Below are 27948 nucleotides of genomic sequence, written 5' to 3' on the forward strand. Positions count from 1 at the left end.
CAGGTGACATCTTAACTCCTGTTCCTGGATTGGTTGAACAGTGCAGAAGAGAACCTCCCCTGACAGTTTTTAATTTATTTGACACATGCTACGTTTGGTTAACCTCTACCTAACATGGAGAACAGTGTAGAGTTTGAACACACCTGGGATGTTAAATGTGTCACCTGGTCTAGTTCATTCAATGGTTCTCATGAGACAGCACTTTGATGAGGTGGTGAGATGCTGCTATAATCTAACAATAGGTGATCTATGCAGCACAAACGCAAACCCAAGCAGACCAATCAGAGCAAGAGTTCACAGATGAGAGAGAAGACACCACCCAGCAGGAATAACACTCTCCTAGTCAAAAGTAGTGCACTATAAAGGGAATAGGGTGCCATTTGGGATGTTACAGCCTAAATGTGAGGTGTTGACAGGAGGTACATCTAGTCATTCATTCTCCATGCCAGTGTAATCTCTCTATAAATCTGTGTCAGGTCGTCCCCAACACAGCTGCATAATGGCCAGGGTTCCCTTTCACTGGGTGTGTTTCCACAACTTTACAGGACGGAGCAGCAGACAGACAGACAGACAGACAGACAGACAGACAGACAGACAGACAGACAGACAGACAGAGAGAGAGAGAGAGAGAGAGAGAGAGAGAGAGAAGAGAGAGAGAGAGAGAGAGAGAGGTAGAGAGAGAGTGTTGTTTGGAGCCTCCAGGAACACTATACTGTATGTTCCCCTTCATTTGACCTCCTCCTCATTGGACATGATTTTAATGAATTCTAGTGAATTTAAAGCTTCATGTGTTGTTTGTCTAAAAACACATTTCCCTCTAAGATTGCTCTATGATTGTAATCAGATAAGATTCTCGTATGAACTCATGTCACTTACAGTTTTCTAAGGCAGACACAAGATTGCCTTCACATTCAAATGTGGATCATCTTTAGATGAGGATTGTACTTACTAACCTTTTCAACAGATGTAACCAAGGAGGAAACCTCACGTCTACAAAAGAACACATTTTGAGCACATGGAAAATATTGTATTCACGTCAACGTCCCAAAAAGGAAAATAACTTCCCATTGAGTGGCTTTTCTCCTCAAAACTAAAGCTAACCGTTACATTATAGCTCAGTGACAACTTTTACAGTTGGTCTTTAAACACAATTCTGTTCTTCATGGCAATATACTGTAAATGGAGCATACTGGGACCCTTTCCAAGAAGTGGAGGGAATTTCTTAGCCCATAAATCTTTGAATAAGGTTAATACTGTGAATTGTTCAACATATTAACTGGGCTTGGAAAGAAAAGTCCCATTGGGGGTCACTTCACTGTACTTTATTGACCAAACATGAGTTCCTTCGTGAGGACCTGCACTAAACTAATATCAAATGTGAAAGGCAGTAATATTCGGCCCCAATAAAACATTTAAAAATCTGTGAAATAGACTTGACTGTAAAATGATGAAGTCCTCAGCCATATTTTTTTTTTATACCTCAGTTAGCAGTGTATTTTGTGGGAAGACGACACAATCCCTGTTGCCTTTCACATCTTAATTACCAGATGTTTTGGCAATCGAGTGATGATTCTTTTTAGAATTACGACATTCCTACACATACACACATTCCCATGTTTTAACGCAGACATCTCAAAACTGCACATTGCGAATCAGAATGATGTTATTATACAGGCTTTTGGTATTTTTTATTCTAATTTGACTCAAGGGATAGTTAACATGATATTCTCCAAAGCCACTCCATAAGACAGCAGATTGAAAAGGAAATATGTATTTCTGAATAGCCCTTCAGAGATGAACTGAAGTCTGTGTTCAACAGATGGTCCTGTGCAGAGTCAGGTAGATGATAAAGTAACAAACTTAGATAATAGCACAGTTATATCTCTATGGTAATAACAATGTCCTAGTGAACCTTACTTCAATAAGGTTCCACAATAGTGCACTTGTCTGAGATGGCAAGCTGAAGCATAAATGCATAATATCTGCTCACCAACTCAATCAACATTAGTCTGTAGCCAGAGGGGATGTTTTTGGCTTTCTTGGTTGGACTTAAACCCAGTGAATGTGCAGCTCTGTAAACACAGAAACCGTATTTAAACCCTGTCACACAGGGTTGGAGAAACACCCCATTATCATCCCTCCCTCTCACGTCCCTGTCTAAAACCCATGGAGAGAATGGGATGGGAGTGTCTTCCTCCTCTCCCACTTCAAAGTCACTTTTCCACACGGGCTTGGTCAGCATTACAAGCATGTGGACAAGAGGGAAGACCTAATTTACATATGAAGTGACCACACCAGTTCACACCCAGGTGCTGTGTTTAACCAGACCACTGCTTCCAGGTCCACTGTGCACACATGAGGATGGGGAGGAGACCATGTCCCATCAATCAAGCAATAGAACCACATCCTATATCACAGTATATGAGGACCTATTGAAACAAATTCAATAAATTAGACATGCTAAATTGGAAGGGGGGGATATCTATACACTCTAAAAAGTGTTCATTTATACGTATTGTACTGTATGTGACTTACATATTATTTTGAATACATATGCAAAAAATGCAGGTCCACATACATCATATGATCATATAACTCAGACTAGCTCTGAATCTGTTTATCAAATAGTTGCCTTCAGCTATTCATACAATAAAATAGTTGCATTCAACTTTCAGTGTGGAGGTAAAATGTTCAGCTGACGGGTCATTTGAAAAGCATCTGAAGCCTGGGTGGTCCAATGTTATGTACACTAAAATAAAACTAAATAGGCTCTCACACCTTAATGCCAGAGTCCTTAAAGGCCCAATGCAGACGTTTTTATATCAACATCAACATCAAATCATTTCATTTCTGGGTAACAATTAAGTACAGTACTGTAATATAATTCCATTAAAATGGGCTAAAGTAGGTTTTTAGCAAATGTCTGGGAGTGGTCTGAGTGGGGAGGGAAAAACGAAAAAATCACTGTTATTGGTATCGAGATTTGGTACTCTCTTTGTTATTGGTCTATTAACCAATTTACAGCATGGTGATGTCACCATTCAAAGCTAAAACTCCCGCCCATGTAAACCTGCTGACTAGAAGGTCCTGTGTAGATTGTATTTTTTAACCAGCAAGTACAGTGCCTTCAGAAAGTATTCATACCCCTTGACTTATTCCACATTTTGTTGTGTTACAGCCTGAATTGAAAATTATTAAACTGATTTATTTTCTCACCAGTCTGCACTCAATTACCCATAATGACAAAGTGAAAACATGCTTGTAGAAATGTTTGCACATTTATTGAAAATTAAATACAGAAATATCTAATTTACATTTTTTTTCACCTTTATTTAACCAGGTAGGCTAGTTGAGAACAAGTTCTCATTTACAACTGCGACCTGGTCAAGATAAAGCATAGCAGTGTGAACAGACAACAACACAGAGTTACATAAGTATTCACACCAATGAGTCAATACTTTTTAGAAGCACCTTTATCAGTGATTACAGCTGTGAGTCTTTCTGGGTAAGTCTCTAAAGAGCTTTCCACACCTGGATTGTGCAACATTTGCCCATTATTCTTTTCAAAATTCTTTCAAATTGGTTGTTGATCATTGTTAGACAACCATTTTCAGGTCTTGCCATAGATTTTCAAGTAGATTTCTGTCAAAACTATAACTCTGCCACTCAGGAACATGCACTGTCTTCTTGGTAAGAAACTATAGTGTATATTTGGCCTTGTGTTTTAGGTTATTGTCCTGCTGAAAGGTGAATTCATCTCCCATTGTCTGGTGGAAAGCAGACTGAAGCAGGTTTTTCTCTAGGATTTTGCCTGTGCTAAGCTCCATTCCATTTATTTTATATCTTGAAAAGCTCCCCAGTCCTTAGCAATAACAAGCATACCCATAACATGAAGCAGCCACTATGCTTGAAAATATGGAGAGTGGTACTCAGTAATGTGTTATAATGGGTTTTCCCCAAACATAACACTTTGTATTCAGGACAAAAAGTAAATTGCTGTGCCACGTTTTTTGCAGTATTACTTTAGTGCCTTGTTGCAAACAGGATGCATGTTTTGGAATATTTGTACTCTGAACAGGCTTCCTTATTTTCACTCTGTCAATTATGTTAGTGTAATGGAGTAACTACAATGTTTTGATCCATCCTTAGGTCTCCTATTAGAGCCATTTAACTCTATAACTGGCTTCATGGTGAAGTCCCTGAATGGTTTCCTTCCCTACGGAAACTGAATTAGGAACGACGTCTGTAGCTTTGTAGTGTCTGGGTGTTTTGATACACCATCTAAAGTGTAATAATAACTTCACCATGCTCAAAGGGATATTCAATGTCAGATTTGTTTTACTCATCTACCAATAAGAGCCCTTAATGGCGAGGCATTGGAAAACCAACCCTGGTCTTTGTGGTTGAATCTGTGTTTGAAATTCACTGCTTGACTGAGGGACCTTATAGATAATTGGATGTGTGGAGTATAGAGATGAGGTAGTCATCAAAAAATCATGTTAAACTCTATTATTGCACACAGTCCATGCAACTTATGGACTTGTTGGGGGGGGTGCAGACTCACATAGACTTGTTAAGCACATATTTCATCCTGAACTTATTTAAGCTTGCCACAACAAAGGGGCTGAGTACTTATTGACTCAAGACATTTCAGCTTTTCATTTTTAATTCATTTGGATGAACATAGTCCACTTTGACATTATGGGGCATTGTGTGTAGGCCAGTGAGAGAGAAAAATCTAAATTGTATCCACATTCAATACAGGCTGTAACACAACAACATGTGGAAAAATCAAGGGGTGTGAATACTTTCGGAAAGCATGTATAAGGAAATAACACTGATTACATTTTTTTTCACACTTTTGCAGTTAGTTTCATCACCTGTTGTACAATATGATATAAAACACAGGAATAACGTAATTATGACCGCACTGTGGCTTTAATTGAAACAATAACAAAGCAGTTGCCCAGCCTGTTTTAGTAAAAAACTGAGGGATGGCCTGGAGAAATGTAACCACTCTCAACTTCATAGACAGAGCTATGGATGCAAGGACTGGCCATCCAAATTAGAGTTTGAATCATGTTTTGAGGCTATACAGTGTGTGTTTACATTTACATCGTTTACAAACATTGGAGTAAAACAAGTTTATATGATTGGTTCTGATGGGGTAGAACAGTTGAACTAAACTCACGAGGCATTTATACGTTATCTTCTTCAACAATCAACGGGTATAGAGTATAACATTCATTTATAGGTCCAAAAATCGATTTAGCAACTAAGGATTCAAGCTTTAAATCAACTTCCTCGCAAAGTGATCATGTAGCCTTTATCAATTTGACATACTGTTTGTAACCAATTTCACATACAGAAGGCTATTTGAAAAGAATATACTTTTGTCTTTCAATTAGCCCATGTTCATTCCAAGAGTAGTCAGAGTCAAGACATTATTTACCACGGAACACGTAGCAGGTTAATAGCCTAGGCTTTGAGAATCACATACAGCACTTCCAAGTAGCCTATCTCCCCGAAAAAAAATACAGCAAATAGACCTATATTAATTATGAATACTTACATTTCAAAACGTCTTACCTTCAATGACCTCAACCGCAGTAGAAAAGTGATACATCAGGACGAGATGAATAACCAGAGACCACCTGGACATGCTGGAGATAAGCAAATTATGTTAGGTGAGTTAGCCCGAAACTTTTTTGGTCTTTAAAATTAAGCACAAAACATTCAAATAAACACTCTTACCGAATAATCATTTTGGGTTCGATTTGCAAAATCCAATAATTCAAAATGGTCCTTAACGTGCTTAGAGTTGGAATCTGCTCTCTCGCGCGCTCTGTCTCCTACAGACCTTTGCATCTCCTGCGGCTGAGTGCACTCTCAAGCTCTCTCTCTCTCTCTCTCTCTCTCTCTCTCTCTCTCTCTCTCTCTCTCTCTCTCTCAGCCTGGAGTAAACCCACCAATCGAACAAAGACATTCTCAGTTCTTCAGTGAGTCACTGGCCCATGGACATGGAAATCTGACTCCTTAAAATCCCTCACCGAACCGCTGCGTTAAACTTCTTATCCTCGCCATTTTTATGGCGACTAGCTGAACTGCCATAGACTTTTCCAGTAGCACTGTTTATGATGCTACTGAATATGATGACATGTCAGCTATATTGCAATCATTTTATCAAGCTGGCTGGGGATAGCTCCTCTACATACTGTAAAAAAAAGTTTTTATAACCAATTCCACAAGTGTTTCATTTAGAGTGTTGCAATAAATTGTCATTTTTGAGTTGGCCTTAATTTTGTTCTGACTCAATGAGACAAATTGGGGAAAATTGAAAAAAAAAATCAGTGGGTTAACTGCCTTGGACTTGTAACCGAAAGGTTGCAAGATCAAATCCCTGAGCTGACAAGGTCCTTCTGCCCCTGAACAAGGCAGTTAACCCACTGTTCCTAGGTCGTCATTAAAAATAAGAATATGTTCTTAACTGACTCGCCTAATTAAATAAAGGAAATAAATATTTGTAAAATATCGCAAAACGAATGGTAAACATCCTTTCATGGCTGATACCTAACAACAGGTAGTGTGACAGTGAAGTTTAGTAATAAGGTCATAGGTGAATACCTTGCAAGTCTGTTTGATGTTTAGCTGTCATCAACCACTGGGGTCTGTTAAGGCCTTTCCATAGACCCTGTATCACATTACTCTCAGCACCCTGTCTAGATGCTAATCTGTGGCAGACTTCATGAACTGGACCTGCTGGAGACAAGGGTAGCGCTAGCAAGGTGTACCCTGTTGACATGTTGACCATGCCAGGCATCCCCACAAATACCTGACACAATATGCTATTATGAGCTGATATCAGTTGATATGCAACTGCACCATATTCCTCCAGAACAGAGTTTGAAATTGGATGTGGTTTCTTTCAAGGATCATGGAGAAGTTAACATCAATCTTGGATGGTCATTGGTCAATCTAACATGATTTAATAATTGTTCATCAACTGATTTATTACATCAACGTTTATGACATGATGTTTCCAAGAAAACTGGGAGAGGGAAAGAAAGCTCTAATGAAAGCTCTAATAAAGCTCTAATGAAAGCTCTAATGAAAGCAATCCTGATGAAGATTTATGTTGTTAATTTACTTGCACCGACTTGAAAATAATTTACTCAGACAATTTGCCTAATTGTTATTTTAGCTGAAGCCCTCTGATCAGTCAGCCACACTTTCCTCTGTCTCACAAAACACATCATGACAAAACCATTACATACCCAAACCAAAATGATTACATACCCAAACTATCATGATTACATACCCAAACCAAAACCATTACATACCCAAACCAACATGATTACATACCCAAACCAAAACCATTACTTACCCAAATCAAAGCCATTACATACCCAAACCAAAATGATTACATACCCAAACCAACATGATTACATACCCAAACCAACATGATTACATACCCAAACCCAAACCAAAACCATTACATACCCAAACCAAAACCATTACATTCCCAAACCAAAACCATTACATTCCCAAACCAAAATTATTACATTCCCAAACCAAAATCATTACATTCCCAAACCAAAATCATTACATACCCAAACCAAAACCATTTAATTCTGTAATAAAGGAACTAGTGGCATAGTCACGCACTGACAAAGTTTCACTATAGAGACAGCATTGTTCCATCATATAATTCTGTGCCATGTAATTCTTACAATATGTTTAAAAATGTATAACTCATCTGATTTCTAGTATTTACAGTAATTCAAGGCCTAGATTCTTTAACAGATATTACTCAGAGATTAGCCTACTTATTTTTGGAACCACAAATACCACCCCTCTCCATTGTTTTTTGGAGGGGTGGGGGGTGGGGGGGGGGGTTCCTCTCATTAGGCTTTAAGGCTTGTGAGCAGTGACATCTGCATGAGGTATTATTTTCTAGCAGGAGCACCTGTCTCCTCAACCTCTGTATCCCCCCTGCAATATAATGATCATTTGGCTGTTCTGGACCATGCTTTAACAAGCCAGGTCACTGAGCCTTTTCTTAACGAAGCCACTCAACAGAAATAATTTGTTATCAACAAGGTCTGGTGTCAGCCGACCTCCGACCCCTGGGGTTAAGTGTAGCGGCCAGGACCTTAAGTTGAGACAAGACACAGCTAGCTAATGACCCAGCAGTGTTATTGCCCTTGGTCAGCTATTGGCTGTCTCTCACAAGTTACAAACCCTGACCTGTAGAGTTAACCCATTACTCCGTTGGCAGATTGTGAATGAATTGTTGGCAATTAATGTTATCGCCAGTAGAGTAGATTAGAGTAGATTCGCCAGTAGATTGCAGTCACAGCATGCTTCTTTATCTTTTTGCTCCAAACTATCCCAGTTTGAATCTAGTAACCCCAACGGAATCTAAAGTAACACCCATTCCTCAGTCTGCACTGAGTGTACATTCTTCACATCACTTGCACCTTCGACAAGCATTCTGATGATAACTAAGCACTGAGAACATTACTTTACATCCTAGGGCTTAGTTGAATTCCACTCTCAGCAAGATGCAGCTGATACGTTATTAAAGCCTAAGTCATTTTGTTCTCCACTGAAACCTAGCAAACAACAACCTCTCTTTATTCATAAAACAAAATGTTCACATTCTTGATCTGAGATTCAGTAGACACCAATAGAGATGTTACAAAGAGGCACTCAACAAGTTTAGTTAGATTGGCTAAATTTAGAACGAGGGTCAAATCAACTTTAATGTTAATGTCCCGCAAATTACTTAAAGTGATTTGGCTAGGGCACGCATGGCTCATGTGGCTGGTGGTGAAAGAGGCTCTGGGGAAGGGCAGGTGATATTCTTGTGCGATGTCAGATTGTGCGATGTCAGGCCGCAGGTCTGCATCCTCTTGGACAATTCACATGGCTCCAAACCTAACTGTTCGAGGCAGTGGAAAGGAATGGGAGTTTCAATGGGCAATCAGGACACTGTCCGTTCATTCACTGTTCATTTGATCTCCAAGGATTCCATTCACAGTGTACTCTTAATCGCCAATCTGCCCATGATGACAAACCTGTATGTTGTGGTTAAATTAAACTGTGGCTAAGGAAGGCACAAACCGTGGCCAGCAAAAGCATCAATATCTGTATATGAGACCACTATCATCCTTCTCAGAGGTAGATTTTTAAAAAGCCTTTCCTTTTTATGTTGTAAGCCTATTCAACTCACAGTTTTATCATACTCGTTTCTGTAGAATGAGTTTGAATTGGTCATTTTAGGCTTAAAAGTGGAGAGTGGATGAATATTTTCCCAATGCCTGCTTTGTTTCTGAGTCGGCCTACATGGTGAGTTTAGATCTGAGAAGTGAGACTTGCTTTATTTTACATGATGGGAGGCCAGATCCCCTGCTGTGTCCCTACTGTTGTTATAGGTTGTTGACTGATTGCTTTGGTAACCGCGGTAATGGCTTACGTACTGAAAGTGGATTTTCCCCAAGAACAGCCTTAGTATTCACAGTGCTCGAAAAAAATTGAAATGTGACTTGTGTGGAATGCCATTTGTGGGATGTGACTGGGTTAGCTAGCAGCTTACAGAGGAGGGCTAAATCAGGACAGTGTATGTCATTCTGATCTTTCAAACCATGGGTCAGCAATTGCCATTACCAATCTTAATCAATTTAATTAGTTTTATTCTGATTGAGCACAAGATGATTTCAAAGAAGCTTTCAAATATGTAGCCACAAAATGTACACAGCCCCCCACAAATACACACTTTAGCCCCCAGTATTTGATACAATCTCTGGTAGTACCACAGTTTGTGATAAACATATTTCAATTTATGAGGTGTGATGTACTGTATGATAAACAGCTAAACGTCTTTCCATTTCAGTCATTTAGCAGACACTCTTATCCAGAGTGACATCCAGGAGCAATTAGGGTTAAGTGCCTTGCTCAAGTGCCTTTTTCACCTAGTCATAGTCGGCCTGGGGATTCGAACTAGCAACCTTACAGTTTCTGGCCAAACACTCTTAACCACTAAGCTACTCCACACTGTCTTAAGTGTCCACCTGCATACAATAATGCCTTACCAGAATGCCTGTAGGGAAATGTCTATAATGTGAGTGAGAAAAACCATTTCCATATAGGTTTGCCTCCTCCACCCCCATGTCTCTGAAGCAACCTCTTATAGACTGGGCTCTGGGATTGGGGTGTGTACAATGGTTCAAAATGGGACCCATTATTTTAGAATTCTGTCAGGCTTTGAACAGGTTGATATCTGTGGGGTACCCAGGGTGACACTGAGCTGAAAGGGCCACAGTCTGCTCTCTTTAGTCACAGACCATCAAACATCCAGGAGAGGAGAGGTGGGGCATGGATTTGGGATGGGGGCTTCCTACATTAAATGTTTCAAGATAACAACAGTGAAACTACATCTTGGCAAAGTGCATACAAAAGCTGAGAAGTTTGATATCTGGGTAACTGTTTTGAGTGTGACATAAAGCTCTCCAATGTAACTGTATGATCTCACAACCCATGTCACCCTTCTGTACCCCCAATACTAAATCAGTCTGTTCAGTTCTGTTCTCATAGTATTATTTCTCTAAGGATGCTAAAAGCAGCCTGTGAACAAAAACAGAGGTTTCCCCTTCCCCAGTCAGACTCTAAAAAGAGAACAAGACATGCAGTGCAAGGCTCTGGTTGTCCCAGGGAAATATGGCTAATATGGTACAGCATGGTACAACACCCCCATCATGCCATTTATAAGTGGGCCAAGTAAGTGGAAAAGAATTGAATAACATCCTGTGATAATAGTTAACCCACAAAGGGAAACAAAACATCATGGAGATCTTAGTTTTTCTGGAAGTTCCTGGCAGATCCTCATTTCCTCATTTGTCTGGTTTGCTCACGCATCACGGCACACCTGTATTTGAAAACTGTCTGTGAGGAAGGAAAGTTTTAGTGAGGGCTTCTCCGATAAGTAATGGGTGGCTGTACTGTCCTAAATGGGAAAACACTAATCACAAACAACATTAACATCAATAAACATGGCTCACTTGAATAAAATTCTCATGTGCTTTGGGATACAAATGCATGTTGTTAGAGGCATTATACTTATTTCTAGAACATTAGTTAGCATTGTGTCTGTGACCCTTTAGTCTGGAAGGACTTACATAAGTTGGTTTAACACAGTAGCTGTTTGTGCTGGGCTGTTGGGACAGTTTCAGAGGTTGTTAGGCGTTGATTCCCAGCCACATGATAATAAGCCTTGCCAGTGGAAAGCGCCCAAGCAGCAAATAAGACAATATCATGGGAAATGTCATAGGATATGCTTCAACAGTTACATGTTGGAAAGTGTTTTCAAATGTATATCATGCTGTTTTTATGGTAGGCTATGATAGTGGATGTTGGATAAAAGTTCAAACTTTGAGTGCAGTACAGTTTTCCAGTCCCAATTTAATGAAAGCCTTTCAATTGCTACTGATAACTGACTGGCCCAGTTTAGTTCTCACTGTCACGAGTGCTCAACCTTTGCAAGTTATTGACAGTGGACAGTTTTCACATGATTCTGATTGCTAACAAGACCTCTCCAGTAAAATGTTTTGAGCCATTTTTCTATTGTATGCAATGTCCTCTGCTAGACAAACCCGGAAACATAAAAACAAGAACTTGGTACAACTTCTATATGGTCCCAGTTGTTATTCAGATTATATTCACATTATTCACACAGTCTCTTAAATATGTAGGCTGTAGCTTGTTTATTCCTAAACAGTGGAATCACACGTTATGAAATGGTAAGGACAATTTTCTCAAATGCCAACAGTCAAGTTTCAGCAAATTCATACATTTTCTCAAACTCCAACAGTCAAGTCCCCTCAAACAGTCTATTTTCTCAATACAATTTACAAAAAAGGAAGACAAAAAATCTAAAGAGTTACAGAAGATGAAAGGAAACAGTAAATATTATGCTGCCTACCGATTGTTGATGTAGAGGGAAAACCATACTTACATTTCTCATTTTTAGTTTTCAATAAACACTTACTAAAGTCTTAAGAGTTTACTTAGAGATATCAGATATTACATACTCTATACTATTATGATATGCTGTTAACTTTAAATTGAAATACATTAACTCAGTCATTCATTCATTCAAAATATCTTTGGCACATCTGAACCTATAGGGTTCGTATCAGTACATATCATATGAGGAGAATCAGCTGACATGTTTCTACTTGATCTCCCACTGTGTTTCTATAAGGTGGATTACAGAATATAATAGGACAGCAATATATAATACCGTCTAATAAATCTATAGTTTAATACAAAATAGTGCAACACAATCTTTGCATTCACCTACCATCTGTCTTAAATGATGGATTTAGACACCATGTCATAGAGCAGGTCACAGTCGTATAGTTCTTGCATATTCAGCTGACACTTATTGTTAAAAACAACATCAGCTAAATCTTAGTGACAAATAACATACAGTGTGTCTTGCATAATTTCATATGGCGCAGACCGCAGACACATACAGGCTCCCTCAAAACACAGTATTAACCTCACGAGATTGGATTCAAACAAACATTTAGGTAGGTACTGTAGACAGCATAAGCATTGGTGGAGAGTACAATAATGTCGACCCCATAGTCCTATGTTTACCTGCAATACTCAATGGGGACATAAATAAACGTTTACAGTATCCCACAGGAAGCACATGAATTCACATCCAACATCTGTTGACAGAGTGCAGACAGTCATTGTACATTAAATAAATCAATACAAGAAACATGAATGATCTCAATATCGACACACAATGGCTGCTTTCCTATTTAAGTGTACATGTACTGTTGGAATCTGACGTTTTGCTGCTACACAGTTGGTGAGCACAGTACACAGCAACACAAATTAAATAAGGTACTATGTTTCCTAATACACTGTGATATGTAAACAGCAGAAGTAGTCAGTCACCTGATTTAGTGAAATGAAAAAGGAATCAATAATGCATACAGTGCAGTAAGTCTAATGTTGCACTAGACAACACACATGTCATGCTGTGCAGCAAAATGTGACATGACATGTATACTATGCCACTTGGTTATACACTATTCAGTATAACCCAATGTACTGTACAGTTCATTCCCCATATAACACCTAAATGATAGGCTGCCTCCCAAATTGCACTCTATTTCATATATAGTGCCTTACTTTTGACCAGAGCTGGTACAGATGTAGGATCTTAATTTGATGACTCTGTTGCAGGAGAACTTTCCTAAAATGCAGGAAATGTAAAAGTGTATTTAAGGTTTAAAAAGGCTTCTAAAGTTTGTAATTTACACTTTGAAATTTCAGACTTGATTTTCCCTTCTGAAAAATGTATCAACCCCTACAAAAATGTCCATTAATTATAAGCGACATAATAATTCACATGTCCTGTTGCTGCAGGACTATTTTCATGCTGTAGCAAACTGGCTCAAATTAAGATCCCTCATCTGTAGGGCTCTGGTCAAAAGTAGTGCACTAAATAGGGAATAGGGTGCCATTTGGGACGCATCCATAGACATTCGAGGATCAGAATGTACAGTTTGACTTCTGTTCTGCCTCATCTCTGACACAGAATCCAAACCATAAAGGCCCGTCATTTGATTAGATCAAATGAAGCCTGGTGATTATCTTAATGTACAGTATATTAAGTTTGGTCACCACAATGGACCACAAAAATCTCAAGAGCTTTGCTTTGGTGAGAACTGTTTCAAATACAAAACTATTGTGTATAGCATATCCATATCTCCTGGCTATGGCTTTATTTTAAAGCTGTTTTATCAGGTATTTACACAGACATTCTATGGGAAAAAATGTAATTACATAACAGTTACTTAATAATTACCTTAAATAGTACTGTAAAATAAAACATAACCAATCTAATTTAGTGTAACAAAACTACATATTTGTATTGTGGCCTCCCTATGCCATTGTGTATTTCATCAAATTGACATGAAAATACTGTATTCCTATAATAGAAAATTGTACATTTAATCAATTCATAATTCGTTATGTTTTGCACAAATGGCTCATATACACAACTGGATACTGAGGCGATTCATGGAAAATGGCTCGCTCAAGGGCACAACTGCAGTAGGCTGCCCAACCTGTTATTTAAACACCTGTCTACCATCTGAACTTACAAGCTACATCCCATATCAGCTAAAGGCTAGACCAGGGGTTCCCAAACCTTTTCATTCCGGCATTGGGGAACATCCTGCACGGGTGCCAAGTCTATTTCTATGGGCAAAAGCTAAAAACCATTAGCTGCCATGAGCTAGTTGATCTGGACATTTATGACAAGTTATAAATAGCTCTCTAAGGTATGCAATGACAAGAGGAAAAATACCCAATGCATTACTACCCAATGAAATTCCAACTTGGGCATTCTACCATTACAACTTTCAAGAGTAAGTTGAAAGCCGGACAGAGTGGGGGGCTATGTCAACAGAGACATCCTCTGCTCATAGCTCAGGGCACTAATGCAGTATAGTTTACTGCGCCCCCCTCCCCCGCTGACTCCTCGCTCGCACCACAATTTGGGAATCACTGGACTAGACCATACTGCATTAGTGCCCTGAGATATGTCATCAGAGGATGTCTCTATCTAACCTAATATCATTACTCATGCACTTTGTTCTACTTAAACAACTCCTATTCATAACGACTGACATGGGAAACCTGAAAGGAATATGACAAGAAATAAAAAGGGAGGATGATCCAGAGTGCCCTCTGATGTCCTCCACCAGTCAGCAGCGGTGTGTGCTCAGCCTGCTCTAAGAGTGGAGGTAGCCCCATACTGTCCTCCCATACTGTAGGGGGCGCCCAGCTCCTCTCCTGGCACTGTGGCAGAGGCTGAGGCCCAGCCACTTGGCTGGCCGGCCACACCGGAGGCTCTGAGGCTGCACCATGCCCGCCCTGTGTCTGCTGGCGCTAAGAATAGATGGTGATCACCTCCCTGCCTCCGCCACGCACCAGCAGCACCCGGTCCAGCCCATCCATAAGAACCTCCAGGAACTCCATGTCTATAGGCCATGGGGTAAAGGAGAAACAACTGCAGTCTGGATATAAACATTGATGTGGAAGAGTACTAATGGAATCTATGGTACAGTCATTTGAAATGTCAAAAGGAAAAATAATGAGGGCAATAACAGCTGGAGATGCCCAAACTACTTTATGGTGTTCAAAACAGCATATAGCTTCTATCCTTGTCAGTCGATATTACTGTAAGATGATACTGACTAAGTGGACACTCAGTTGTCCAGTTCAGAGTATACTAGTGGTTTAAAAAAGGATACAATTCTCATCTCCTCCCTTGGTTTTGGGCGGCCCAGGCATGTTCAGCAGCACCAGCTGAGCACTTTGGGACTTGTTGACCACAACCTCATTCAACTTGACCGCGGTGTGCATCCTCCGCACGTTAGACTGGTTCCTATGAGAGTACAGGTTGAACTCAGGAGGAACAATTCTTACATGTTTTCTACTTGGGCTGTGTCCCAAATGGCACCCTATTCATTTTATAATGCATTACTGTTGGCCAGAGCCATATGAGCCCAATGGGCCCTGTCAAAAGTAGTGTACTATATAGGGAATTGGTTGCCATTTGAGACACAACCTTAGACTATGCCTTATATCCTACTACAGAATGCTATTATAAACATGATATCACACCTGTCATATGCATTCATTATAAGTGACTTGACGGCGTCATGGCTCACGACTCAAATTTAGTCACACGCTTACCAAGAATTGACAGTAAACCAATTAGCTACCCTAAGTCATTGTATATTGAAGGCCTCAATAGACATGCTACGGTATAGACATACCATATACTGTATTATATTGTTCTGACATTGTTCATGACTGACCTTGTCAGGAGTTATGTCATGTTGATACTACAGAAGCATAGAGATCAGGTTCATGTCATGGTTACAGTAGCATTGTATCAGTAGGCTTGAAATAATCTAATTAAGGAATATTGTAGGTAGAGATCATTTCATGACAGAAGAACTTTGTCTTTAGTAATAATATCACGCCTTACTAACCGATACATAAAGGCATATATTTTATATATAATATGCTTATGGTTATAGCAAACAGTCTCTGCAAGTTAGGCAAGGTCATGCATGCAGAGAGAACATTATCCTTTCCATGCAGATCGACTGTGAGGAGGAGGAGGAGAGAAGTGAAGAAAGACTTCACACAACCCTCGCTTCTCCAATAAAAACTGTAAGATGACATGGAAAGGGAAGTTGAGACAAAGGGAAACTTGACTTACAGACTCTCCCACTCGCTAGAAGGAAGGAAACAAAACATATATATCGGTTAATCACATTCTTTCATATACAAATAGGGACAACTGGGCGTCAATGATGGATTACAGACTGATGCCAGGTTATTCACTATATAACGTCCTAAGAACAAAGACTAGTTCAAGTAATGGTACATGACACACTCTCTAATTCAAATAACAGTAGCTATTGTCGCTATGATTCAGTATCTGTGCAGTAGACAGGTGCATCTATGGAATTCCCAGTACCAATACAAGACCTAGTACAGAACAGCAAGGCTTGGCTAGACTGAGTAGTGTGAAAGGGATACTTCTGGTCCAACAGCATGCTGCAGTGTGAGCCTGGAGCCTCTAGGGGGAGATACCTACGGTTTCATATTAAACAGGTCCTTCACGCCCACGTTGGGTTCGCTGCGGTTACGGTTCCTCTCGCTGATCAGCTTGTCTTTGGTCCAGGTCATGTGGACGTGGTGGTCGGGCGTGGCGGTAGCGTTGTCGTTGAGGTTGCCATGCGACTTAGTGCCCAGTTTAGTGATCAGCTGAGCCTGGGGAATAACAACACTGGTTTTACTACAGACCCAGGCAGCACGCTAAACAAAGTGGTGCCTCCCATCAGACAGGATCAGCAGGCCGGCCCAACTGTAGAATGGAGATTATCCTTGTTTTGCATTACCGACAAGAATGATAATGTTACTCCTAACAAAATATCAGGGATGATATTCTCATTATTTAATTTGTCTCCTCCACGGAAAAGTAATGAAATACATTTCAATGTCTCAACATGAAAATAACAAAGTGACATAAAAACAATGCATTACATAGGAACAAAATGAAATGTACTACAGCAAACAATAATAAAAACATAATGCAAATAAATTGTAGTGAAGTTGAAAATTGTAAATAATGGAAAGATGAGAACTGGGACTACATTTCTAGTTGAAGGGTTGGGGTTGGCAGTTTTCTAAAACGCTCTAAGTTCTTAGTTCCTAAAAGATCTAAGTCTAATAGCTGCTACAAAGCCGACAACTCTCAGGTAAGTTAATCGAGGAGTGTGGTGACAATGACGTGGAGAGGGCCACAGCAATAGACATCCTATAATTCAGTTCCATTTAATTATTTTGCCACAGACATATTCACTCAGAGCAATGCTTCCCAGCACTGCGTCCAGAAACACATACAGCATTGGAGTACGCTGCTACTGGAACATCTTTGTCATTCCTTAAGAGTTCCTCAATAATTCACAAATCACTGCCATTTTTGGGGTATTTAATAGCTGTGGCTCTGTCCATGTCAGATACAGGTATGAGGACGGGCTAGAGGGTGACGAAGGAGAGGGGAGGGAGATGCTTATGGGATGTTTATGGGACATCACATGGCTGCTTGGCTACCTCCTCATCCTCACGCATGTCCCTGGATATGGACAGGCTTGGGACCTGTAGTGTGTTTGGGGCCTTTAGTGTCTCCACCACTGATGACTTCTTCCTCTTGATGGAGATACGCGACTCGTCTGTGATGCTCTGAATCTGAAGCCCAACCCAATGCGAGCCCAGAACATCCAACACAGCAGCAGGAAATCAGGACAGGCAAAAATGTCACAACAGTTGGCCAATATTATGAGCCCCACATGACAAGGAAGTAAATAACTACTGTAACAGGAAGGAACACAGATATAATCTGTCCCGTGCGTGAAGTGCAATCGCCATCTTTGTTTTAAACACTTTGCATAGGCCTACAGTTAACATTCAAAGCAGTGATCATGTGTTTGCCTGTCAATATAAACTATGCTTTATTCACTATTGAACCACCTGCTTATAGTGACAGAGCCAGACAGAGTAGAGCACCACGTTACCTCTCTCTCCCTCTCGTTCCTGGACAGCTGCATCTGTTTCAGCATCTGAGAGCGCTGCTCCATCACCAGGGTCTTCTCATAGGTGAAGGCTGCAATGTCACTATCGTGCTGAGGACAGGAATACAAAGCAATATGAAGAATTTGGCACAATATTTTGGGCAAGACCCTGACAAATGGTTTCTTATTGATCCTATATAGCACATATGATTGAGTGAGTGCAGCTACTTACCATCTCCACCACCTCCACTACAGCATTGAGACGGAGGTGGTAAAGGAACATCTGCAGGTCCTTCTTCATCTGAATACTGTTGTCATCCATCTGAGCCACGGTGAAGATACGCATCTTACACTTCCTCCACACCTGGCACGGAGAAGGAAATTGTTTAATGGGCCCCTGCAATTCACTTTGTGAACATCTGGCCTCCATTAGAAAGCAGTTTATTTTTTATATATATATATTTTTTACAAAGCAACAGTACCCATGGGTATATGGTGCCCCTGTCACAGTACCTTGTGTTGGCGCAGTAAGAAAGGCAGCAGCATGAGAAGGCCTCCATCATGGACGATCCACCACACATCTATGGTGCCCTCCCCCAGACGGTCCTCAGAGCTGGGGAACTTGTCAATGTTCTTAGCAACCAGCAGGGCCTGATGGGCTGACGTTGTCTCTCTCACCGTCTCTGTGGGATAAGGACCCACATAACAAGAAACCCATATAATTAGGTCCCACAGTTTTGACAGACTCTGGTCAGGTCATTTGGTCAGGAAAAACACTTGACTCGACCATAAGACATTCACTTGCTTGACATTCTCGGAACCCAAAACCAAATCTCACTCAAGGTACAATATATGGCCAAAAGTATGTGGAGTTTTGTGGACACCTGCTCATCGAACATCTCATTCCAAAATCATAGGCATTAACATGGAGTTGGTCGCCACTTTGCTTCTATAACAACCTCCACTCTTCTGGAAAGGCTTTCCACTAGATTTTGGAACATTGCTGCGGGGACTTGCTTCCATTCAGCCACAAGAGCATTAGTGAGGTCTGGCACTGATGTTGGACGATTAGGCCTGGCTCGCAGTCGGCGTTCCAATTCATCCCAAAGGTGTTTGATGGGGTTGAGGTCAGGACTCTGTGTAGGCCAGTTAAGTTCTTCCACACCAATCTCGACAAACCATTTCTGTATAGACCTCGCTTTGTGCACAGGGGCATTGTCATGCTGAAACAGGAAGGGGCCTTCCCCAAACTGTTGCCACAAAGTTGGAAGCACAGAATCATCTAGAATGTCAATGTATGCTGTAGCGTTAAGATATCAATTCAGTGGAAAAAAGTGGCCTGAACCATGAAAAACAGCCCCAGACCAATATTCCTCCTCAACCAAACTTTACAGTTGGCACTATGCATTCGGGCAGGTAGCGTTCTCCTGGCATCCTCCAAACCCAGATTCATCCGTCGGACTGCCAGATGGTGAAGCATGATTCATCACTCCAGAGAATGCGTTTCCACTGCTCCAGAGTATAACGGCGATGAGCTTTACACCACTCCAGCCGACACTTGGCATTGCGCATGGTGATCTTAGGCTTGTGTGCGGCTGCTCGGCCATGAAAACCCATTTCATGAAGCTCCCGGCGAACAGTTCTTGTGATGATGTTGCTTCCAAAGGACAGTTTGGAACTCGGTAGTGAGTGTTGCAACCGAGGACAGATGATTGCTATGCGCTTCAGCAATCGGCGGTCCTGTTCTGTGAGCTTGTGTGGCCTACCACTTCGCGGCAGAGCCGTTGTTGCTCCTAGATGTTTCCACATCACAAAAACAGCACTTACAGTTGACCGGGGAAGCTTTAGCAGGGCAGAAATTTGAAGAACTGACTTGATGATGCAGCGTTGAAAGTCACTGAGCTCTTCAGTACGGGCCATTCTAATGCCAATGTTTGTCTATGAAAATTGCATTGCCGTGTGCTCGATTTTATACACCTGTCAGCAACGGTTGTGGCTGAAATAGCCGAATCCACTAATTTGAAGGGGTGTCCACAAATGTATGTGAATGTCTTCTGGAGAAACTACTTTAGTCAGACATACTTGATGATGCTACTTAAAGGTACTGTAGACTATTATAGTAAAGTATAGTAGAGTATGAAATGACAGCTGACCAATGAAGTTCTTCCAGGGGTAGGAGTCCTCAGCCTGTTTCCAGGCCCCTGGCCAGGCCATGAGGACGGCGTTGTGTTTCATGCCCCCCAGCCCTGCCGACTGGATCAGGTGGGAGAAACCATCCCTCAGGTTAGAGGACACCACCACGTGGCAGAAACCTTTGGTACGTTCTGCGTGCATGGCCGACTTGACGTTCTGCACCAAGTGAAGAGGAACAGCCAGGAGGAAAGAGAATGAAAGAGGAAAATGGATTAATGGATGACAGAGTGAATATAAATAGTTTCCATAAATGCTATTTTTACACTTGCAAGGCACTCATAGTAGATGAAACATTTTGATGCAAGTATACTACAGAAATTATGCAGAAAGTATGAAGGAGGCTTTTTTGGAGTTGTAAGCTTTATGAATTCTTTCTAAACTTGGACATGAAGTCAAGAGTGAGTGACCAAAATCATGTTTTAACATGTGTGGCTAATAAATGGAAACATCTATATAGCTGACTACAGGAACTTCTACAGAGCCATTGGCGTTTGTCCTCGCATAGCGTTTTATTGACCTCTTTGTGCTTGAATTAGACCAGTCAGAATGTATCATTGACCATGGCTGGAGGGTAGCATGACAGAGCAAAAACGGAAAGGCAGCTTTCATCAGACTGTAATCTGGGATGAGGAAGAGGACAGAGAGTGAGGTAAACAGATATAATAATGTATTTCTCTTCACCAGTTTGATTGTAAATTAATATTGTAACTTACTGAGTATATTATTCATCTCTAACGGTTTGCCTCTATGATATTTTAGCACACCCTTCTGACCTCCCAGCAGGTGGCAGAATTCTCTTTTATGGGATAATGAATTGAGAACTCCATAGCCCCCAATGTGGTGACCGCACAGGAGTAAGAATGTCAGAGTCAGGGATAATATTACTTACTCTTTACTATTTGAGTGGGTGGCTTAATTACACCTGCTTCCAGCGAGCACAAAACACTAGTAATGCAGTTCTATTTATCATATTGGACGGGTCTGAGAATCAGTAGCCAAGGGTGATTCTGTCCAACTGCGGCTGTTCTGCACATCTTACCTTGTCTGAACACTGATGCTCTGCCACCCTGGTCATGTGATATTAGTCTCTCACCTGCTCTGCGCTCTTGGCCTCAGCCCCCAGGGTCATGTAGGTGCCCTCCAACACAGAGCTGACGATGGTCAGACCTTTCCCTGCCTTCAGCTGGGTGGTAAAGGACAGCAGACGAGGGTGTTTCACCCCCAAGTCTGAATCCAGCTTCAGTAGCACCAGTAACTGAGGCCTGGGGGGAGAGATACAGTACAGTCAGTGTATGTTCAGATAAATAGACATCAAGGCAAGCCACTAAACTAGGTCATCAGGCAGGACAGCAAGACAACCAAATGTCAGTCATCATCCATCGTTTTTTAGAGTGACAGCTCTACATTTCAAACCTAAAGTACAGAAACATTAGACCAAGGAAGGACATATCATTCATGTGCGCACATTATGGGTCTCAAACGTCAAATAAATGTTCTTCATATTTAAAAAGTTAATGTACAATGTGTCTAAGTGGAAAAGTGGAAAATTACATAACTGAGTATGACTCTGGCCCTCAGGAGTCACCCTCTCACCCTCCTCACCCTACGCTCTACACTGCTCTCAGCCACTCACCTCCAGTTCTTAGTGTGTGGCTGCACTTCCTCCAGGCGGATCAGAGCGTAGCGGGCAGCGTTCAGGGAGAGACCTCTGATCCCGTCTCCCCACTCCTTCTCTGCCCTGAGAGGAAAGAGATCAGAGAGAGGGTTAAAAAAGGCAGGAGCACCACGTAAAACCTGTTAGGATTACAGAAATCTCACACATTTAGATATCAATGCCAATACACCAAACTGTATAATTACAAAACACTGTCCAGAAAATGGGTTAAAGAAAGGCATGGACTCTAGAGATATAATACTGTGTTATATTTAATTCTGTGGGGACATCTCCCTGAGGAAACAACATCTCCACGTCGCTGATCCTCAACACTGGGGCTCCACAATGGTGCATTCTCAGCCCTCTCCCATACTCCCTGTTCACCCATGACTGCGTGGTCATGCACGCCTCCAACTCAATCATCAAGTTTTCTGACGACACTACAGTGGTAGGCTTGACTACGAACAACAACGAGACAGCCTACAGGGAGGGGGTGAGGGCCCTCAGAGTGTGGTGTCAGGAAAATAACCTCTCACTCAACGTCAACAAAATGAAGGAGATGATTGTGGACTTCAGTGATGATTGTGGAGAAGGTGGAACATTTTAAGTTCCTCGGTGAACACATCACGGACAAACTGAAATGGTCGACCCACACTGACAGCATGATGAAGAAAGCGCAACAGCACCTCTTCAACCTCAGGAGGCTGAAGAAATGTGGCTTGTCACCTAAAACCCTCACAAACTTTTACAGATGCACAATCGAGAACATCCTGTCAGGCTGTATCACCGCCTGGTACGGCAACTGCACCGCCCTCAACCGCAAGGCTCTCCAGAGGGTAGTGCGGTCTGCACAAAGCTTCACCGGGGGCACACTGCCTGCCCTCCAGGACACCTACAGCACCCGATGTCACAGGAAGGCCAAAAAGATAATCAAGGACATCAACCACCTGAGCCACTGCCTGTTCACCCCGCTATCATCCAGAAGGCGAGGTCAGTACAGGCTCATCAAAGCTGGGACCGAAAGACTGAAAAACAGCTTCTATCATCAAACTGTTAAACAGCCATCACTAACATAGAGAGGCTGCCGCCAACACACAGACTCAAATCACTGGCCACTGTAATAAAAGGTATTTAATAAAGGTATCAGTAGTCACTTTAAATAATGCCACTTTAATAATGTTTACATATCCTACATTACTAGTCTCATATGTATATACTGTATTTTATACCATCTACTGCATCTTGCCTATGCCGCTCTGCCATCACGCATCCATATATTTATATGTACATTTTCTGACTCCATCCCCATACATTACTTGTTAAATATTACAGCACTGTCGGAACTGGAAGCACAAGCATTTCTCTACACTCACATTAACATCTGCTAACCATGTGTACATGACCAATAACATTTGATTTGATTTGAGTGGGTACATTACCAATGCAATTGCAGTAGTTGAATTAATGTTATTGAGCTGTTATTGGAAAACCAAAATCTTACCCTCTGTACTCAATGTACTTATAGATGCATCCAGCGATGGACATGGCTACCAGAGCGTAGTACCAGGAGGAGATGAACATGAGGGAGACACACAGGCTCATCCCCAGGAATGACAGCGTCCTGCAGGGACCAGAGAACAGGACAACAGCTTATTGAATGGGTTTAGTGGTTGGATAGGCATTAGGTCAGAGTTACTACATCCTGATCTTGGGCACGTTTGAGCAGTGCAGGCTTTCGTTCTAGCCCAGCACTGACACACCTGATTTAACTTATCAAGTGTGTGATGATGTGGATTTATGCCCACTTGTCACGAACACGCACACTGTCTAATCGGCTCTATATCCAAATAGCACTTTCTATTTCCCATGTGCATTTTGCCATTTATTTCAAGAAGCATTATACTCAACACTGCACATGACTATATAAGTATTTAGCTCCTTTGTTAGCAATAAGCTACTGTTTAAGGTTCATTCCCAGTTCTGTAGTAAAATGTTTGTATGGAAAGGTATTTTTCGTATAATCGGTTCCAAACATAAATGCGGTGATTTACTTGTCGATAGCCTACGAGAGTGGAACATTGTTTCAGTGCACAGAATCATTGCAACACTCACGAGTTAGAGACTCTGTTTCATTCGGTTAATGCTTTCCTTTGTTCATACTTCCCACGTTGTGTCGGAGCACAGTGAGTCATGTCTTGTCTGTGTCATTTGAGTTGTGCGCCTTTGCGCACCACTATACTGTACTGAGTTGCGGTCATTCGCAGGTTCTATTCATGTAAGAATTCATGATTAATGTTTAACGTGTGCCCAATTTAAAGTGCACATGGGAAGTGGTCACATCTGTTTTAGACAGAATGTATGTATTTGGGTAATTATGAGGAAGCCAGTTACATTTGTATACCAATTATGTGGTTACTTGTCATTGGACATGGGTATGTACCAGAGAGTGGCTTAGAGGGTATAAGCGCCTGTTTTGGGTTTCTAGGTAGATTGCGTTTGTTGATCGAGGGGAGGCTGCTTGAGCCATGTACACATGTAAGAGCTATGGAAGCTACAGGGTGAGCCTGTTTTAGGCTTAGTGCAGTTCGGTATTTTGTGTGAGAAGTAAATTCATTGTCTACCCATTTGTCTTGTAAATATTTATCGCAGGCTATCGCTGTTAAGAAATATGGACACCTTTGCACCAGAACCTTCTGCCTCCTTCTGAATATCTGCTCTTAAGACTGCATATGTACTTGACCTATTTCACAAAGTGCTTCATGATTAGATGTGTTCGGTGTGTTAGTGCTGTAACTTAATATTGGTCCAGAGTCGAAGATCCCTGAATTGACACTTTTGGCATGGAAAATATTAACTCACCAATGGTAGAACTTAAACCTGGGCCTCCAGTTGGGAGTGCGGAGCAGTGTCTGGACGGCACAGGCCAGGTTGACAAACAGGTAGCACATCAGGAAAAACCTGCAACCCAGCCCCACGGAGAAGATGAATAGAAGTGACTTATAGGCTTCCAAAAGGATAATGAGCTAATACTGTACACAACTGACAGGATAAAACATCCCATTACTATAGAGAGAAAGACACAAGCTCACATTTGCAGTATCACCTTCTACACACATACAGAACACACTCACATTGAGAGAATGGGGGCAACAGCATCCAGTGATGCAATAAGGATTCCAATCTCACAGATCCCAGCGGTCATCAAGAGGGCCCAGGTAGGTTCCCCATTGGCTTTACCATGACCAAACACCTGGAGTAGGGGGGAGAGAGAGAGAGAGAGAGAGATGGAGAAGGAGAGAGAAAAATAAAGAGATGGAGAAACTAGCTGAAGTGTTTATGTTATTGAGATGCAATAGCAAGGGGCACAGCACAGACTTTAGGACCTTCTTACCTGCAGAAAGGGGACAATCCCGTCACGTGCTATGGCCTGCAGCAGACGAGGGGCACCAGTAAGACTCTGCAGCCCTGCCCCACAGCAGGAGAAGAAGGAGCCAATCACGATCACCCATGGAGAAGGCCATGCCAGAGTTCCAATCACCAAGTTCTTCTTGACAGAGTCCCCAAATCTGTAGCGGAAACAGACACAGTTGAATGGTATACAAACATAGGTACTGTAACCCATAATGACAAAGTGGAAACATGTTTTTAGAAAGTTTTGCAAATTGATTGAAAATGAAATCTAATAACATAAGTATTCACACCCATGAGTCAATACTGATCTTTGTGGTTGAAACTGGGCTTGAAATCCACTACTCGATTGAGAGACATTACAGATAATTCTATATCTGTGGTACAGAGGGTCCATTCAACTTATTATGCAATTTGTTAAGCACATTTTTACTCCTGAACTTATTTAGGCTTGCCATAACAAAGGGGTTGAATACTTATTGACTAAAGACATTTCAGCTTTTAATTTTTTATTGATTTAAAAAACGTTCTACAAACAAAATTCCACTTTAAGAGTATGAGGTATCGTGTGTAGATCAGTGACAAAAATGTGGCTGTATCACAACAAAATGTGGAAAATGTCAAAATGTGTAAATACTTTCTGAAGGCACTGTTTGAATGACACAAAGGTATTTAATATACAAGTTATACACAGCAGGGATGGCTTCTGCATCAATGCTACTGTACATAATGTCATAACAGCCATGTCATAAATAATAACTGTGGAATAGTAGTTACTTGTCTCTCAAAACAACACCCTCGATACAGGCCCCAAATAGCACAACACAGGTCATGTCTGGGAGTTGGGGTTAAGAAAGAAATAGTGTTGTCAAAGTTAACAAATGCACAACACATACACTCTCCCACACTAAAACACACATGCCAGCACTCCATGCATGCATGCACACCACTCCACACATGCACGTCATCATCTCCATGGTTACTCCAAGGATACAAATGAAAGAAGTGGTTGCTATGGCCAGGATGGTGCCGAAAGGAATAGACCTCTGGGCATCTCGGAGGTCTCCAGATCTGTTGGAGCCCGCCATGATTCCTGTGATGGGACACACATAGATTCTTCAGAAGCTGAAATTCAGGAAATCACCAACATACTTAAATGTTATCTCCGCAGCAGAAAACAACACCAAAACTAAAAACACAAAAGCGTAAGTTACAGTAACTCTTCCAAAGCACAAGTTACAGTAACACCCTTACAATCAGCGTGAGGATGACAAACAATAGATTATGTCATATGGAGGTAGCTACAATATGACAATATGGCTACTATACCAACCTGTGACGGAGGGGAAGTAGATTCCCACCAGCAGAGTGAAGAAGGTGGAGATGTCGTTGAAGACGTAAGGCATGTAGATATCTCTGGAGTTATCCTGGGCTGGAACAGATGACTGCCTCTTCTTCTCTACCAGCATCCCACTGGGCCCGTAGTCCCCCCACATGTTGTCTAACAGGGGACACAGAGGAGACGCATTATAGTAGACTATAATCTGAGTGTACAAAACATTAAGGACACCTGCTCTTTCCATGACAGGTGAATCCAGGTGAAAGCTATGATCCTTTATTGATGTCACTTGTTAAATCCACTTCAATCAGTGTAGATGAAGGGGAGGAGACGGGTTAAAGAAGGATTTTTAAGCCTTCAAAGAATTGAGACATGGATTGTGTATATGTGCCATTCGAGAGAAAATATTTCAGTCCCTTCCAATGGGGTATGGTAGTAGGTGCCAGGCGCACTAGTTTGTATCAATAATGGTCCACCAACCAAAGGACATCCATCCAAATCGACACAACTGTGGGAAGCATTGCACTCAAAATGGGCTAGTATCCCTGAGGAACACTTTTGACGCCTTGTAGAGTCCATGCCCCGACTAGTTTGACTTCCTTATTGCGCCCCGGGTTGATCAAACCAGATGATACGGCTTTGATAAAATATGCCAATAATCATTTGGTGAGTAAGCAGTAGTAGTGCCAATAAGTGTCCTCTGACACAGAATCAGATAACTTTATTACCACGCAACAATTGTTTTTGAGAAATTTGTCTTGTTGCTCCACTGACCTTTGATGACCCCACTGAGCAGGCCTGGGATGCCCTGGATCTCAGTGACGTTGTTCAGGGTGAAGTACTCATCACAGGTGGCGTTGAGGTGGCGGCTGTCACAGAACAGCTCCCACAGCTTAGTGGTGTACGTCACGTTCTTGATCACCTCTGTCTTCACACACTTCTCAAAGTTGTGGTTCTGTAAGGAACGGTTCCCCAGGAGACAGATTCTGTGGGAAATATATACATATATTCATCAGGATATTTTCCTGGATAAAGAATTAAGAATCTTTTCCTTTTGGCCACTGTAACCACTGTAAAGCGTCTAAAAAATATCTGTCTCACTGATATCAATGTGTGATCACTTTAGTATTCAGCCCTGTAAGATCAGATGACTGATGATGGTCCTTTAAAGTGTG

The 27948-nt window shown here is 41.5% G+C and overlaps 2 protein-coding genes across 4 annotated transcripts in view; both read right to left on the minus strand.

Moving 5' to 3' along the window:
- The window catches only part of LOC115114476 (collagen alpha-1(XV) chain), a 53636-nt gene extending 47731 nt beyond the window's left edge, over positions 1-5905 (minus strand). The window contains exons 1-2 of the mRNA XM_029642732.2: positions 5755-5905; positions 5590-5663 (exon numbers count right to left, since the gene is read on the minus strand). Of these exons, the coding sequence (XP_029498592.1) occupies positions 5590-5663; positions 5755-5765 (85 nt within the window). The 5' untranslated portion in view covers positions 5766-5905. The remainder of the gene's footprint in view (positions 1-5589; positions 5664-5754) is intronic.
- Positions 5906-11745: 5840 nt separating this feature from the next.
- The window catches only part of LOC115114477 (solute carrier family 12 member 7-like), a 47299-nt gene continuing 31096 nt past the window's right edge, over positions 11746-27948 (minus strand). For 2 of the 3 annotated variants that reach the window (XM_029642734.2, XM_029642735.2), the window contains exons 8-26: positions 27548-27759; positions 26768-26935; positions 26429-26527; positions 26212-26269; positions 25418-25592; positions 25158-25276; positions 24886-24984; positions 23528-23647; positions 22006-22110; positions 21466-21634; positions 20333-20528; positions 18693-18862; positions 18412-18543; positions 18183-18290; positions 17722-17856; positions 16703-16878; positions 16322-16336; positions 15342-15475; positions 11746-15068 (exon numbers count right to left, since the gene is read on the minus strand). In XM_029642734.2, coding sequence (XP_029498594.2) covers positions 14977-15068; positions 15342-15475; positions 16322-16336; positions 16703-16878; positions 17722-17856; positions 18183-18290; positions 18412-18543; positions 18693-18862; positions 20333-20528; positions 21466-21634; positions 22006-22110; positions 23528-23647; positions 24886-24984; positions 25158-25276; positions 25418-25592; positions 26212-26269; positions 26429-26527; positions 26768-26935; positions 27548-27759 — 2482 coding nt within the window. In that variant the 3' untranslated portion in view covers positions 11746-14976. The remainder of the gene's footprint in view (positions 15069-15341; positions 15476-16321; positions 16337-16702; positions 16879-17721; positions 17857-18182; positions 18291-18411; positions 18544-18692; positions 18863-20332; positions 20529-21465; positions 21635-22005; positions 22111-23527; positions 23648-24885; positions 24985-25157; positions 25277-25417; positions 25593-26211; positions 26270-26428; positions 26528-26767; positions 26936-27547; positions 27760-27948) is intronic. The other variant, XM_029642736.2, reaches the window with a different exon arrangement.

The sequence above is a fragment of the Oncorhynchus nerka genome, linkage group LG9b (genome assembly GCF_034236695.1).
Source record: "Oncorhynchus nerka isolate Pitt River linkage group LG9b, Oner_Uvic_2.0, whole genome shotgun sequence".
Classification (NCBI taxonomy): Eukaryota; Metazoa; Chordata; class Actinopteri; order Salmoniformes; family Salmonidae; genus Oncorhynchus; species Oncorhynchus nerka.